The 17,439-nt window shown below is 44.1% G+C and overlaps 1 protein-coding gene across 1 annotated transcript in view; it reads left to right on the top strand.

Moving 5' to 3' along the window:
* The window catches only part of LOC8027738 (sodium-coupled monocarboxylate transporter 2), a 67,504-nt gene that overhangs the window by 37,630 nt on the left and 12,435 nt on the right, over positions 1 to 17,439 (top strand). Inside the window, exons 9-12 of the mRNA XM_029983390.4 lie at positions 2,828 to 2,937; positions 3,042 to 3,109; positions 6,640 to 6,726; positions 9,173 to 9,345. Coding sequence (XP_029839250.2) covers positions 2,828 to 2,937; positions 3,042 to 3,109; positions 6,640 to 6,726; positions 9,173 to 9,345 — 438 coding nt within the window. The remainder of the gene's footprint in view (positions 1 to 2,827; positions 2,938 to 3,041; positions 3,110 to 6,639; positions 6,727 to 9,172; positions 9,346 to 17,439) is intronic.

Below are 17,439 nucleotides of genomic sequence, written 5' to 3'. Positions count from 1 at the left end.
CACCTGTTGTATCATAAGAGTTCCGTTCAACATTTATGCCGCGCTGATTGTGGAAGTTACACATTTCAGCGGTCAGATATGCAGTGTAGCATGTTTTGACAAATCTGCCCGAATATTCATTTACTGTGTTCTAGATTTTTGAATACAGTCTACAAGAAATATAGAAAAGTAGGGATGCATCGATTCACTGATTCGTAAATTCTGCCCCCGAATGCCGTCTTTACCAAGAAATGCTCTTAACAAGTACCCTGGCGGATATATACTTTTCTGCAGTGCATTTAGGGAGGAAGATCGGCGAACGATGAGTCCCGCAGTGCATTTAGACCAGAGATAAAGTCTCTGTCTCTCATCCCGAGACCACTTTTTTATATATACAGGGCGTTTCACCACAAAAGGACAAATTCGATATTGCGAAAACTGCTCTTCGCCACGAAAAAAGGCTTGTGTCGTTTTGGTCCTAGGCCAGGGTCCCATTTAGGAAAATTATTCAAGTTTGGGATAATTAAGTTGTTAATATTTTTGCGTAATTAACTTTTCTAGTATTATGTTTACGGCCATGGTTTAAATCAATAAATTGCAGAGCGGTAGAAAGCATGCGCAACATTTTACGTCTTTATGAAAAATCGCACAACTTCGACGGGTATGTAAGTTTCGGTTTGCAATCGGAGCACTTCTCGGCACCGACTGCACCGCACCCCGTGGAGAAAGAGTGCAACCAGCCTCTGCTGCGTTGCGCGAGAACAGCGCAGCCCAGGTTGGTTGCACTATTTCTCCCCGGGGTACGGTGGTATCGGTGCCGAGAAGCGCTCCGATTGCAAACCGAAACTTAAAAGCCCGTCGAAATTGTGCGGTTTTTCAGAAATCCGTAAAATACCGCGCTTGCCTTTTATCGTTCTGCGATTTGTGTATTTAGTGTTTTTCGATGATTCTCAGCAAAAGTGTGATTGAAACCATGCCCGTAAGCTGAATATTGAAAAAAGTTAATTACGCAAAAATAGTTAACAACTTAATTATCCAGAAATTTATTATTTTTCCTAAATAGTCCCCTTGCCTCGGACGAAAACGACAAAAGCCTTTCTTTTTTGGTGAGATACGTAGTTTTAGCAATATCGGATTTCTCCACATTTCGTGAAACATCCTGCATATCTAAGCGTACTAATTCAGGACTCGTTCATTCGCCGATTTTTTCTCGTATACATTGCGGCGACTCACTTTTCGAACGCTTCGTGAGAGGTCATACGCACGGACATTGTAGTAGAGTGATGCAAGCAGGACCCGTGGACTCGAGACAGAAGACGTGAAACATATCTTATGAATAAGCGTAAATGTTTTTTCTTCTAAAGCCGCGGCTACACCGCTAAAGATGCGTCACACAAAAGACGGTATGCAGACACTGTCTGGTGCGTGTACCTTCCTCGTGTGTGCAGGTCCCGTGACATGGATGGACGAATGGGTGGATGTTAATGGCCATACCTTTTGTAACCGGAAGTAGCTTGCGCCACCTAGCCGAAGTAGGAAACGGTGTTAGTCATGCAGAAGTCTGTCTGCAGACATGTTGGAAGCACAGATGTGTGTGAAGCAAACGTGATTTCAAAATGTCGCGAGGCGTGTTCGCAGATAATTCTCTCATCGTGTCCACAGGTCCTGTCTTTTGCACGATGCATGAGCGGCGTAACTCCGTGCCTTAAAGGGGTACTCCGGCGTTTTCTTAATTTGCCTGAAAAAACTTTCTAAACACACCAACAAACATCGCTGAAATAGTAACACAAATATTTGGCCAAAATAACTTTTTTTCGCGAAGTTATAAAATTTACAATTTTGGTCCTCATTGTGTCTTTCAAAGTGAAAAGCTCTAATGGCAACATTGAAAAAGTGACGTCATGGGAAGGCAGGGGTTCACATTTTGGGCTGTAGAATTTGTTCCCAACTGATTACAAGCAGTTTTATTGTGTCAAATGAATGCTTTGGAAGGTCGCTCCAGCTGCCTATAGCGAGCGGGTTGTCTATAAAGGAACTAGTTCCTTTATAGACAGCCCGCTCGAACCCCAAGCCTGCCATCCCGTGACGTCACGGCAATGAAAAGCGCGGGTATATTCGAATCTTGGTTTTGGCGTCATTTTCATTTGCCGATTTCACAATAACCAGTTTGAATTTCGCGATACTAAAAAGCATACCGGAAAGAGTAAAAGATGATTTCGAAAATATAGTAAGGTGGAGTTGCTCAAAAAATCACCAGCGTACCTTAACGGTAGTCCGGCAAATTTTGAGACTGCTGCTTCAGCCAACGGCTGAAGCAGCAGTCTCAAATACTGCGGACAACCCCGCCTTTTCGAACTCTCAAGAGTGCTGGGGGGACTATGAACGTCTTCGGATGTTCGTATGAGAGTATACCGCACGTTGTCGACGACTTACTTTTAAAAACTAAAACTGCAAAAAAAAAAGAAAGAAACTACCAACTGTGTTTATGATCGCGACTGTTATAGTTGTATATCTATATATAAGATTGGGTAATTTATGAGGCAAGAAGCGTGGTCACAATAGTCTATGCCCAGCGTTGCTCGAGTTGTCAATAGCTACAAGGCAACTGTAGCATTGTTTTTTTGCTTTTTTCTTGTGATTTTATAACTTGTCCGATTTCAGGATATCTCGCTCAACGATAAACATCAACTCAATCGTGTTGGTTACGCGCAAGATTTTTCTTTTTTTTTTTTTCTCTCATGTAGTTATTGATTGCTGATAGAAGCGAACTATTTTCAGGAGTGCTTTCGCTTTACCAGTATCAAGACAGCACTCCTGAGGGTGCCCTTAACTGTTTCTACACTTGCAGCACCGTGTCCTCTGTTATTAACTCGCTGGCTGCCACTTGCTATGTCGACATCTTGACGCCGTACGTTCACATCAATGAAAAATACGCTAACATAACCACAAAAGCCTTAGGTAAGAGCAACAATCCTTCACTGTGCGAGTCGCACCCACATTCACCTCAGCATGCCATGTCCTTGGCAATCTCTTTTAATTTGTATTTTTTTTTTATGTTGCAGCATTCGCATTTGGCACTTTGATGACAATTTTGGCGGTTCTTGTTCCGTACCTGGGTTCTGCAGTGAGAGTAAGTTTAGCTTTCAATGTTTGATCGTTTAGCGCGTAAAAGAACTAAGCTCCTCTTTTTTAAATCGCTTTCATAATGATTAAGAAGAAATACATAGAGAGCCTGGGCAACCTAAAAAAATGGCAAAACTACGTGATTTGTTCATCATTGATTTTCAGGGCACGGGGGCGTATTACAGTGTGGAATAAAAATATATACGGTGTCCCAAGTCGCCAAGACCTATCTAAATTGAACCGTAAAAATCGGCGTCTACAAGTAGCAATCTAAACTCTTCGTCAAAAGGTGTATTTCCCAGGTCAATTTATCCTTGTAAAATTACAAAGCGTAGTTCTCTTTCTGTAAAAAATAGGGCCAAGAAACTTACCAGGATCAACGGCGGGCGGCAGCGCAAACGACCGAGTCGAGTTGCGGGGTGTGTTTGGCGCTCGTATTGATAGATGGCGCTACCTCTTTATCGAGACTGCTTGCGACCACTGTGGTTTATTAAAAAGAACATAATTTCTTTGTAATGTACCCCTGGTTTGAAAATAAATGCGGGCAATAAAATCAAAGCTTAAAGTTTAAAAAAAAAAACGTGTTTGCAAAACCAGACTTGAGCTCGTTACTTAAAAAAATGTAATGAATTACAATTACAGATTACGGAGCCTCAAATGTAATGGATTACCTTTACAGATTACTTTCGCTGAAAAGTAACGGATTACTTTACTCGTCACGTTAAAAATTACTTTCACGTTCTTTTTTCCGTACACTTATCCAGAAAGCAATTATTAGAAAAAATTATGATATTTTTTTAAATGTTCTGCCACACTACTTTTCATTTCTCATACGCCCGTATTATGGCAGTCTTTGTAAAAATAAAATTTTGTATTTAAGAGAAAGAGTGTAGGGTGCACTCCGTTCACTTGTAAGCTGACAAGACACCGAAAGCTGCAACCACTCCCGCCATCCTCTAGCTTAAGGCCTCCGAAAATGATCCTTTTAATTCTGCAGACAAAGCTAGCGGTGCGCATGCTCAGTAGCAGCGTCTACCTCCGCTACGAGATTCGGAGCTAAAAAAGCGATCTACGAAAGCTTCCCTTTAACTCGGCTGTTTCGCCTGTTATTCACACACAAAAAAAAACTCGGTTCTAACGTTACAATGTATAGCCAAAGCAGAATGCAGGAGTTCCAGTTTACCTTGATGTGCTTCCGTAGATTAGAGTTTGTTGCTTTTGCTGATGACAATGTGGGATTTTTTGGCAAGCAAAGTATAGGCTGAAACTGTAGGTTTCCGCACTCCTTAATGCCCTGAATTTTGAACATCTCAATAAAAGATGATCATGGAGACGACGGACACTCTATGACCGAAAACTTGACCAGTCAGAGAATAAGTGGCGGTTACGGGTTATCGATCGTTCATCGGTTTTCACTTTCATACCAATACTTCTGGAGGGAGGGGAGGGCATAGAGAGCGAGAGAAGTGGTTGCCATCGGTCTCACAAAACAAGAGGATCCCACCGGTTTCACGCGTTCTCTCTTTCTGTCAGCACTTTTTAGATGGCCTAACCCCCCCCCCCCCCCTTTATCCCTTCCCTCCCCGCTGTAAAGTGAGGAGTAGACTCGACCACCATGCCAAGACCATTAAACCAAAAGAAGTATCGTCTGCACCCTCGAAGACGATGCTAACCTAGCACCGGGTGCTTTTCAGCTGTGCCCCAAGAGCGTGCTAGAATACAGTAGCGCACATCAAAGACAAAGAGAATTCCAGCTCCTCGCGCGAGGCTACATTGCCTGTTACGCGAATTGTGAGCCCACGAATCGAGGCGGTATGGACCCGTGTTTGATGTTTGTGCAAGTGGCGGGGATGTTGAAGAAGTTGGAAAGGGTGAAACGGTGTAAAGGACAGACACAGATAACTACGAAGAGCTTTCTTCTGTCCGGGAGGGGAAGAAAAACACGATAGAAGGCGACGGAGAACCTACATGGCGTTGTCTTACTTGATCTTTGTCTTTCGCATATTTGTACATGCTTTGCCCGTTTTTCTAGTGGTTCTACTGACCGGTCATACAAAAAATCGTGTTTTCTTTTCGGCTATTCTCCCCTTCCTGATGTTTTTTTTTATTTTTATTTTGTTGAACTTGCTTTGCTCTCTTTATGCTGCTGAATGTTCTGATCGTATAACTCCAGTTACTGTATTATGCTCATATATTTTTTAAAGTAACGAGTAATTAAAGTACTTCGTTACAAATACTTTATAAGTAAATTACTTTTCAAATTATTCCGGAAAACACTTACGTGGCAATTACCAAAATTACTTAAAAAGTAACGAATTACAAGTAATCCGTTACTTTTTGTAACGGATTACTTCCGAAGTCTGTGTAACGGTGGCGCTTTTGCTGCCAACAAAATTCGTCTGCATGTCGTCTGCTTTCTTTCGCTGGTCGGCTACACCCTCAGACCGCCGTTGACTCTGGCAAGTTTCTGGGCCCTATTTTTTACAGAAAGGGAGTTACGCTTTGAAATTTTACACGAAAAAACCCGACCTGTGAAATACACCTTTGGCGAAAAAGTTCAGATAGCTACGTGCAGACGTCGATTTTTACGGTCCATTTCAGTTTGAGCCTGTTGACTTGAGACGCCCTACATATGAGACAATAAATAAAGGTGTTGTAATTAGTAAGAACTTTAAACCAATCTCAGGCACTGTTGACAGCAAGGCTAGAAAGATACCTCTAACAATTCCCTATTCATGTATCAACGATCAAAACATTGAATGTGGTCCTAGCCACGTCTTGGCATTCCAATCAAATTAGCAAGACTGACCATCATCGTCATCATATTTTGTTCCTTGAAGACGTGTATTATACTGAAGACTGAGCACAAAGGTCTGAAACAATCGTGCCCTTTTATACCACCATAGTGAAGGGATAATCGTGGTGTTTCGGTGCTTGCAAGTTTAAACGGGACTTCTACTACCTACCTTGTTGTCCCCTATTTTTTCAACTATGAAAGGAGAATCTAACCTCGAACCAATATTGCTTTTCGTTGTCATCAGCTGTAATTTGGCAATCTGCTAGTTACCACTGTTGCATTTTCCGAGCGCCCTTTTCTAAAGTGCGCTCTGCCTGAAAGGTGTTGCGCCAAATATTTGTTCGTCATAGTTTGGGCAAGTACTCCGAGCAGATGTCAGACACAATGGCAACGTCGGCGTTCGACGTGAACTCACGTAAACTCGTATCGAAGCAGAGTTCTGCGTCAGTAGTTGCCAATATGTCGGATACAAATCAACGCGTTGTGCCCACAAAAAAAAAAAAAAAAAAAATTGTCAGATTTTTTGATGGGCTTTAAAATCGCTTTATTTAGGATTCAAAAGTAGAAACCTATGAGCGCAGCAAGCTTGTAGCAACTGCCGTTTGTAGCTTCGATTTCCTGTCACTCCAAAATAGAGTTGCTGGGTTATTTTGTTTGAAATAAAGTCAGTAGTTTTAGTGTGCTAATTACCTTGAATATTTCATAAACATTTTATTAACCTGTCTCGCATTCTCTTGCAGATTATTATGGTTATGCACAGCAGCACTGCGGGGCCATTTATTGGCCTTTACCTCCTTGCATTGGCGTTCCCCTGGGTTAATGCTAAGGTAAGTTAAAATAAACCCTCCTCAGAGGTCTTTTTTAGTTTGTTTACCTAAAATGCTCTTTGAAGTGGTTCGTATTTTTGTGCTATCAAAATATACAACTAAACCCTTAGCTGTTTTTTTTTTTTTTTTTTTTTTTTTTTAGGAGGGATTTTTCTATATACAGCGTGAGTCAAGAAGATGGTTGTATGTATGAAGGGGTTGCATACATCGGTTTCTTAACGAATTCAGCTAAGATTTTGTACAGAGAGGTCCGAAGAAACCGCTTTAAGTGTATCAATATTTCTCTGAACAAGCTTACCTGAGTAAACGTTAGGAATAAAATACTTGAAATTACTACCCACGGCATTCGTCTGGTAACAAAAGGCGTCTGATTGGCGCAACAACCAACTCAGGTCGGCTGTGCTACCTGCGTCGACAGGTGGGAGTGGGCGGTTAGGGCACCGAGTACCGTATTTTTCAGTGTCAGCTTCGTGCATGACACCACCGATGTCGGTGGAATGTTTTAAAGGCCTACGTCATTGTTGAGGTGCCTCACCCATTGTAGGATTTTTGGAAACCTCGGAGGTCGCCGCCGAAACTCCGTCCGAAAACGTCGGTGAATATCTTTCGCCCCCTGACACTCCCCGTACCAGAGAAAAACCTTCACTCGCTATTTGGGTACCATAAAGATTTCTTGCAGCTTAAAATAGCACAAATGAAAGTTGCACACAAAAAAAGCAACGCGGCAACAACCGGTGACTGCAAAGCAGACGACGGCATGTAGTTGAAAATAATAGTCGGTAAAACAAGACCACACGTCTGTTTATTTATATTTTTCTCCTTCCATGGCAATTTTTAATGTATTATTGGCAAGAATAAAATAATCGCGCACTGACAACTGGCACCAAAAAAAAAATCGCATCGCTTCTGGTTCAGAAACGTCGTCTGGTATTTCCGAGATCGAGGAAAGCGCTCGTTGTGCCGCTTGCTATCTTGCGTTGCCAACTGTTGGTTGCCGCGCCTACAAGTCGCTTTTTGTTAGGTGACGAAGACCTTATGTAGGGTGTTCAAGTTTCTGATTTCTAACTTTCTACTCAAGTAAGCTGGTTCATTGAAATTTTGATACAATTGATGCACGTTGTTCGGCCACCTCCTTACGAAATCTTAGCTCGATACGTCCAGAGACCAATTTTTGTGGCCCCCTTAAATAGCCGACGACCCCTTTTTGGTCACGCTGTAGGTATGCGCGTTTACTACCACCTTTTGATAATCCAAAACTAAGAATCCTAAATGTCCATTATAGGTGGCACTGGGACTGCTGAAAGAGTTAAACGGTCTAAATACAAGTTTCGGGGGAATCATTTCTACCGACTTTGCAATGACGAGAGAAAAATATCAACCCCTTTATTTACTGAAGGCATGACGTTAAAACACAGTGTTTCTGCGAATAAGCTTTCTATACTTTGTTTTGTACATAGTGTAGAACCCTGTCAAAGCCGCAAAAGCGTGCATGGGGTTTTGTCCCGCAGATCATTTGCATGCGTTTTTGCGCAAACGAAACCACGCCTGAAGCCATGCGCTCGCTCCAGTAGCTTTGACAGCGTTTTGTATGGAGTATCTACTGGCGGACATAGCTGTGTGCGCGACTGCTGAGCGCGTGCTGACGGCGAGCTTCCACAGTTCTTTTGCAACGTGCATTCTGCACCTTGAAGATTACCTCGCTTAGCAGCAGAGTATTGTGAGCTCCTTCTGAGCATGCGCTCATTGTCCTCAAATATGGCGCCCAGTGAATGCACCTTATCTACCTTTTTCTTTGCAAACGCCACCAGGCCGTGCTTCACTCTTTGAGATCCCAGCGAATTTCCGGTTCATAAAAAGGATAAACGAAGTCCAGCTTAGCACCGCTGCTGGAAATGTCAATGACACATTTAACCCCCAATTCTCCAGGTGAATGCCAACAGAGCAAAGAAGCGCGAGATGTGCTCACGTGTTTCGAAAATTTTTGTAAACCAACTTGCCTCCTTCAAGTCGTGCAATTGTACAGCCGCTTATTCTGGCTGCGAGTTGAGGAAATATACGCGTTTTTCTTTAATTTTTTCTGCGACTTCGATTGCGTGTGGTGAAAAACGAACGGTAGTTTCTTGGGTCATTAACGTCAGGGATGCGTTTTAAGTGGAATTTGCGCGAAGTACAAAAATCATTGCATCGCCCCTTTCAGATCAAATATACTCCCTAAAGCGTTGCTTTATAATGACCGTCATTTAGGTTAATATTAGTTACTCAGCATTTATGCATGAATAGAATACAAGTAAAGATAAAATACGTCAAATAACCTACTATACTGTCGGTGCCAATTTATTTCGTGGATAAAACATAGCTCTATTGGTAGCACGACGTATTTCGGTAAAAACAAACCACGGTTAAGTTCACCGCGATACCCATTCTAGCAACTGTCATACGGATGCAGGGCGCTGCAGTGTCAGTCATCATAACGATGGCCCTGCAACTTTGGGCTGTGCTGGGAAAGCTCCTGGTCGGCGTCCACCCGCCCCGGATGCCTGTAACACTAGACAACTGTCCCGGAAACTTCACCTTTATCGCCGCAAACGTCACTCATGCCTGGTTGGCCCAGGAAGAGAGGTAATGAGAGTCGACGTGCCAAGGCGTCACCCCAGAATCGGTGCCGATTTCGAGTTCTAGTGGTGGTGGAAACAAAACCCTTGCAAAATTCATTACAAGATTGATTTATAGCTTCATGAAGCATAAAAATAAGCGTGATTGACGCTCGATAGGCCCATAGTATTGGCTCCATCAATTTTGTTTCCAGAGTTGTGAGAATGACGAATTATTGCAAGTGCGGACCAGACATCTACGTAAAGCGTTACTAGTAGCGAGTTACTTATACCTAGTTACTTTTTTTGGTAACAAGTTACGTATTTAGTTACCTGCGAGTAACGTACTGGATTCCTTTTAAGGCCAAGTAACGAGTAACGGTGTTTCGTTACTTTTGAGGAGTAGCGTGTACAACACCGTTTATACAGCCTCATTTTAATTCTAACCTGAGTATGCGTCCATTGCAATAAATCTAGATTTGCAAACCAAAAAGACAACTAATCAGTATGGCAGTATAGCAACGGTCATCGTTGAACAGGTCAACTCTAGAGCTGGGGATGTCCTTCACCCAGCGAACACAATAAGGTTCGTTGGTTGAACCTTCCAGTGTTTGCAGGTTGCAAACACTGGAAGGCATCAAACTCATTCTCAACTTCGAACTTCAGAAGCCGGGAGAACAAAAGAGAGGGCAATAGAGGACCAAGGGACGTCGAAGGGGGCCAATCACTAGAACAAGACCAGTGATTGTAAACTTTGGGGTGAAACATCTTTTGTTCCACTTGCGCATCCAGATTGAAGGCTGAAAAATCCGGGTGGTTTTTTTTGTTGAGAACATGGGTAGTCTGGCTGTACCACGTGACCATCTTGTTCTATAAAATGAATAAGTCATTGCAACTCTTGGTAAGTCAGTTGTTGACCGACAAGCTAGCAGTGATGCCGCCCCTGGCGTCTCCGTGGCCTCAGCTAGCATCGATATTCGAAGCCAAGGAGGTTAAAGACAGTGACTGCATCATCTTTAAATGCTTGCTCTGTTTGCCGAAGCTCAAGGAGATCAGCGGATCGGGAACAATTCATTCAAACTTAAGAAAGCACGTCAATGTGAGTAGGGTTTTATCTTTTAGCAATATATGTGTTTTATGTGTTTAGACATCGCGGAAGGCAACGAATGGATCAGTTTACTATAATTCAACAGTTAATAACATTCCAGATTTGACGCACGCCTATATTTGACCGATATTGTCTTTTATCTTATTGGTGCAGTCTGTCCATTCGTCAACTCTCAAACACTTTGAAGCACTTGTTTTGAAGCTACAACCGAGTGAAACTTTAGCATCCGCCGCGGACCAGCAGCTGTTAAAGCAATTTTGTATTGACACTTTGGTAACAGGTCATCATGTATCGCAAGAGAAGTATGACGATCTTGTAGTCCATTTCGTGGAGTCCAGTTTGTGGTGAAAGTTTCTCACGCGTTCAGCATTGTGAAAGAGCCTTCTTTTGTGGAGCTGGTGCACTCGCTGGCCCCGAACCAATGTCCCTTGACTCGGCGGATGTTCGTGAAAAGGATTAAGAAGAGGTGCGACGAACTTAAAGCGATCCGCTAAGGAACAACTTTGAAGATGTACAATATACTGCTGTGACGGCCGACTGCTTGTCAACGCTTCACAGGTAATTGTTGCGTATTACCTAGAGTGCAGGTGTAGGATTTCTAGACATTTCCTGCAGGATTCCAGACATTTCCTGGGCGTGACGGCCACTGTGGCTCGATCCGGAGACATCGGAGCGCCAAGTGGCTAATTTGGCTTGCCGTCGAATGATGGCCAGAGTAACCTATGACCGCGTGGCCAATGAAATGGTTGGGGCGTTCGATGAGTATGGAATTGACGGAAAAGTTGTCACGGTCATCACTGACAATGCCTCGAATTTGTTAAAGCGTTCAAGTAAGCATCTGTTAATGTTGTCAGAAGTATTGCAGGCTGAATGTTTTGAACTTGAATTTTCAGATAGATGCTGTCGTTTAGAAGTTTTAATGCACGAGATGTAACATTTTCAACATCTTTCTTTAACAAGATCTGCTGGGGAAACGAGGAAGCAAGTGACGGCTACACGACGCTTAGCTGAAAAATTTGACTGAGCAACTTAGCGATCAGGACTACGCTGTGATTGTGGGCAACTGCCACCACATCAACGCTACGCCGCCAATACACTGCACCTCGTAGCAAGAAAAGATGCTCTGCACGCGGAGAAGAATGAGGAGAACTACGCACATGCTTCCAGGAGCGCGTTCTAAAACTGCACCTCACTTTGGATCCAACAAGGGCAATCAACGCAAGCCGCTGACATCGTGAAAACGTTCTCTGGCACATACATGTTGGGCCCAGTTCAAACAACTGGAACTATTTTTATCGGGCAGTGAGAGCGTCATGAATGCTATCAGCGAGGGGAAAGGCATCGACGGAATGTTCCAAAGACTTGGGATACCAGAGCTGGAAAGGCCGAACGATATCTAGTTCATTGAAGAGCACTGTGGCGTCAGTACATAATTTTAATCTTGAGTGAATGTGAATACTGCGATGACTATGCAGCCGGAAGGCCCAATACTCGGTGACTGTATGATTCCCACGCAAAAAAGCAATCGCAAAAAAAAAAAAGAAACTCCTTTTTGCACAAGTTATTTAGCATCTCGCTTGCGCTTTGAATGTGCTTCATAAAGAGCAGTACATGTTTCTCGGACAGCTGCTACCAACGCTAACGATGCTCATCAGCAAGCTGGAGTACGACGTAATGAAGGGACTAGTATTCTCCGCGCCCCTTGTCACCGCTCTCTTGAAAGGTGTTAAGAAAAATGAAGCATTTGCGGCATTTGTATCAATGTTTACGTTTTCATCGAAAAATGTCCCTCTTTGCATCTTTTTTGTTCATTACAGCTGGGTTTCTAAAACATTTTCGCACGTGGTTTGTCAGAAAGACCAGCGTGTCTTTTACTAGTTGCAAAGTTTAGGCTACAAAGTTTGTTATTTATAAATTATAGCATGTGATTGTAATGGCGGTCACGGAGTATGTGAAGATATAACTAATATTTGACGTTTGAATTTTTCTAATATATTTACGGTTTTTTTTTTCCATTTGGAGAACATACTAGCGCTTCACGACAGGGACGAAGGGTAGGAACGAGACAACAAATGCGCGAAATTCCATTTCGTGAACAAACGACAGCTGCTCCTCGCGGTAACTATCATCCCATGGTTCAAGTAATCGTGCAACGCAGATACCTCATGTCGCTTTCAGACAAGCAGCATGGCGAAGGACAAACACTTAGAGTTTCAAGGAAGCAGGGATTGAACCACGCGCCCAAGGAAACCTGATCTAGCAGACGACTTGTTTATTTTTCCACCCTCAATGTCCGTCGAAGACCCGGAGAAATTAACCCGCTTTCTCCTTGTGAAGGATGGGTACCCGCTGTCCTCAGGGAAGGTTCAGTTCCCGAAGATTTACCAGCACTTCCTGAAGCACAACACTGTCGTTTCTTCGAGCGCGTCGGTAGAACGACTCTACAGCGCCGCCGCGGATCTGTTCTCAAAAAACCGGAGGGACATAACTGATGAAAGCTTCGAGAGGCGGCTATTGCTTAAGTGCACCGACTACTAAAAAAAAATAAACCATGAAACAAAAACAGTTGTGTACTTGGTCATCAAAGTAATGCGTTCCATTTGATAATCGGTAACGATTAACGTATTTACTATTTAGTGACTTTTTGAGCGAGTAACTAGTGACGCTATTTAGTTACTTTTTGAGTAACGTGTACATGTCTGGTGCGGACTATGTGATAATTTTTTTAATAATGTTTAATGTGTCGCGACTTAACTGCATATGTTAATAATTATTTCTTTATGATGCTACATTCGGGGTGTTTTATTTTAATGAGAAAATATAAAAAAGGGGGACGAGGGTTAGACGACGGCCGTCTTCACCATGTTTTTTAACACTCGGCAGATATTAGATGAGGGAATAATGGTCATGGTAAGTTTGCCAATTAACCAATTCTGTTCATTAACTTTAACAGCATGAAATGTTTTTTAACTGAGTCCCCCCATCCCCAAATATTGTCCGTGCATCCGTCCGTGCATTTTCCGCTAAATTTGGCGGGAAAATTGGCGTCACGCGAGCTAGGGACCGTAAGAAAATTAACGTCATGTGGCCTTTACGCCTATTCAGTTCCCCGCTAAATCTAATGGGGAAAATTAAAGTTACCTAAGCGCCAATTTAGGTCCCCCCTAAATTTAGAGGGAATATTAACGTAACATGACCTATAGACTAATTCAGTTTCCTTTTTAATACAGAAGGTAAATTGACGTCACGTGATCTAACCACTAATTCAGATTTCCCGCTAAATTTAGCAGGGGAAATCGAGGTCACGTGACCTGACATGGGGTCATCTATACAACTATTCGGTTTACCTGCTTAGTAACGAGGAAATATACGCCACCTGACATATCGGTTCCCTCCTCATGCCTCTCCTCCTTTTCCACTCCCTTTCTCTCCCCATCCTTCCCCCTTCTTGGGTTTACACCCCATCTGCCTCCTTTCCCCTCGCTCCCTTTCTTCTCCCTTCGCTCCCCACCTACCTCCAATTCACTTTCTCTCCCTCCCTCCCCTCCCTGTTTCTCCATGTTCTTCCCCATCCTCCTAGGGCACTCTTTCTCTTCCTTTCGTCTCTCCCTTTCCCCTTTCTTGGTCACGACACACCAAATCAGTTTCCACGCTATTCGCGGCTCCAGCAATACGGACGCCACCTCTCGTAAAAACACTGAACTGGCCGGTACTGGTTCTTTCGCGATTTCTGCTCGTCTGTTGTGGCTTGCGCGAATGCATGTTGTGTCGGTAGTTTGCGCGATAGAACAGTTGTCTCGGTGACTCTGTCGCAACTCTAATATCAGCTTGTTACCCAGGTTGCTCTGAACGGAACATACGCAATTGCGCGAACCAGATATTCCGCGTTCATCAGCGTCCATCAGCACCGTGGAAGGACAGTTGGCAGTCCTTTCATCACTTTCCGGATGAAATTCAAGCCTCTGGATGCTCGCTTACTCCAACACATCGCCGCAGATTCGAAATGTGGAGGATAAAAAGCGGGTCAACCCATTTTGATTCCAATGCTTGCCTGCTGATGCCCCAGCGTTGTGCGCTGATCTGGCACATGGCACGACACGAGCCGTTTTAGACCGCCATGTTTGCCCGACAGTAGTGTCCCCTACAGGACGTTGGAGTCGCGAATAAACTATCGCAGAGGGTGGCTTGGTGTCCCTTAAGAAGCGCTTGAACTTCGTACTTAGTGATTTGTTCTTTAAACGAGTGCCAGCCTTCGCCATGCATTCATCAGGCTCGGCATGAAGGGATAATCGACATCGTAAGTTGACTAAACTAAAATATGTTAGACAACTTTTTAAAGTATTTGTTTGTGGGAGTCATGTAATGGCAGGATGGACAGCAACTACCATTAGGAGCCAGACCAGTTAAAAACATTGCGAAAGCGTAAGACATGTTTTTATATATTAATCAATTTCCAACGTTGTTCAGCGCTCTAGATTCAAAAATTGGCCCCAAAAAGAGTGCCGCAGGCCCTGCCCACAACGACGCCTAGTAGTGTGATGTAGTTGTTTCAATCAGGTCGTCACTTATGTCGTCGATGCACCCATCAAGGGCATGCTGCCGAGACAGGGACGACACGATTCGAACGGCCACGACATTCTACCAAGCTTCAAGCGTCATTGTTGACCGGGCTTGAGGCGCTGTTTTGGCGCGCAATTTGAAAATCGGGCTAAGAAACGTGCAAATTGATCAATTAATGTCGAAACAATTTATTACATATCCGAAATTTCTTGAAATTTGTTTGACCTCAATGATTGCCATCAATACTGTAAAACGTGACCAATAAAATCAAATAGAATTAAAAAAAACGGGCTGCGACCTTACATTTCAATTTGTAGAATGCATGAAGTGCAGTTTTTAGCAGCGATTGCTTCAATTTTGAAGTCATTAAACGGTCGTTTCTATATTTCGTTCGTACATAGGGCCTCTAAAAGTGTAGGTCCTATAAGAACCTATATTTTTATAAATTTGGGGGCAGCTTAGTTGATGGGTCACGTGACCAGAAAGGGGGTGGGGGAAGGAAGTAAAGGGAGGGGGGAGAGAGGGCATTATCGAAGGGAGGATGGAGAGAGGTAAGGTTGAGGGAAAGAGAAAGAAGTGAGGGAGAGGGACGGGAGGAGAGAGAATCGGGGAGAGGGAATCGGTGTGTCACGTGATGCATATTGTCACGAATTAAGGCGACGAGAAGACGAACAGTGAACTGAAAATGAAGGTTTAATTGGCAAACTTGTGCCAAACAAAAAGGTAAAGAATGAGCGTCGAGGCAGCAGAAAAGTGGTACGTCTGGTGCGAGAATGAACGCGAATCTTCTAGGGGTCCGTGACCGAGCGTTGCTTTCTCGGCCCTGCGGGTGGGGGTGGCATTACCTCCCCCCCCCCCCCCCTCCCTTTTAAAAGTGCATCGTTACGATGCAACTTGAAAGGAAAACAGAAATTGATGCAAAATTTATGGTGAAACGAAATAAACATCTAGTGTTACAATCCTAACGCGTGTAGAACGGCTTGAGTCGAACTTCCTGGACGTGACTAATATATAAAAAGTGTTTTACATTTTCGCAAATTTCTTTAACTGGTCCGACTTCCATTGGTAATTGCTATCCACACTGCAATTACATTACTCCCCCAAACGAATGAGTAAAAAGTTGTCTAACAGATTTTAGTTTAGTCGACTTGCCATGCCGTGCCTGATGAATGCATGGTGAAGACGGCACTCGTCTAAAAGAACAAATCACTAAGCACGAAGTTCAAGCGCTTCTTAAAGAGAAACCAAGCCACCCTCTGCGATAGTCTATTCGCGACTCCAACGACCTGTAGGGGGCATCACTGTCGGGCAAACACGGAGGTCTAACACAGCTCTTGTCGTGCCACCTGCCCGGTCAGCGCACAACGCTGGGGCATCAGCAAGCAAGCATCGGATTCAAAATGGGTTACCCCGCTTTTTATCCTCCACGTTTCGAACATGCGGCGACGATGTGTTGGCGTAAGCGAGCATCCAGAGGCTTGAATTTCTTCCGGAAAGTGACGAAAGGACTGCCAACTGTCCTTCCACGGTGCTGATGGACGTTGATGAACGCGGAATATCTGGTTCGCGCAGTTGCGTATGTTCCGTTCAGAGCAACCTGGGTAACAAGCTGATACTAGAGTTGCGACGGAGTCACCGAGACAACTGTTTTATCGCGCAAACCACCGACACAACATGCATTTACGAAGCCACAACAAACGAGCAGAAATCGCGAAAGAACCTGTACCGGCAAGTTCGGTGCTCCCCCGCTAGGTGCCGTCCCTTTTGCTAAAATTGCGAATACGTGCCTTGAACGTGACGTTATATGGCACCGTACCAGCCGCCATCGTTCCGTGCCAGGCGCATGTGCCCATACCCTCTGCAGCATTCATTTTGCAACATGCAATCTGTTCTTCTCGGCAATGCCTCGCCGAGAGGAACAAATTCGATGATTCCAAACTTATGCTTCAGAAGATACGGACACACGAGCATGGGACGGGGCAGTGGCGGCTTATCTGACGTTAATGCAAGCCATGTATTCACGGTCGTGACTCATTCTATGAGTTCTAAGCACACTAAAAGACTCATGTTACATTCATGCGTGCCCGATATCTTTGTGGAGCCCAAGTTCGTCGGCTTCTTTTTCAGGGGATGTTATGACGCCAGAACTCCGAGCTCTGCATGGCTCCAAAGTCAAATTGGACGTTTCGTGATTTATACAGCGTAAGGTCGGACTACCAGGATGGGGCGACACTGGTTTACACTGTAGATGAGCAATTCTGCCAGTGTAGTACGACTGCTAGCCTGGGGTCTTTAACCTGCACTACACAGTAGTGATACAAAACCGCACGCCGTTACGGTGCTCATCCAGATCGAAACGGACAGGGGTGGGGATTGAACCCAGGATTCCTGTGTTCTGCAGCGCGAGCTTTCGCTTCACGCGCTCCGAGCTGGTGTGGGCTCATATTGGCTCAT

The sequence above is a fragment of the Ixodes scapularis genome, unplaced genomic scaffold (genome assembly GCF_016920785.2).
Source record: "Ixodes scapularis isolate PalLabHiFi unplaced genomic scaffold, ASM1692078v2 PGA_scaffold5__190_contigs__length_132052651, whole genome shotgun sequence".
Lineage (NCBI taxonomy): Eukaryota > Metazoa > Arthropoda > Arachnida > Ixodida > Ixodidae > Ixodes > Ixodes scapularis.
The sequence above is the reverse complement of the archived record's forward strand: the minus strand, read 5'-3'. Positions and strand labels throughout refer to the sequence as shown.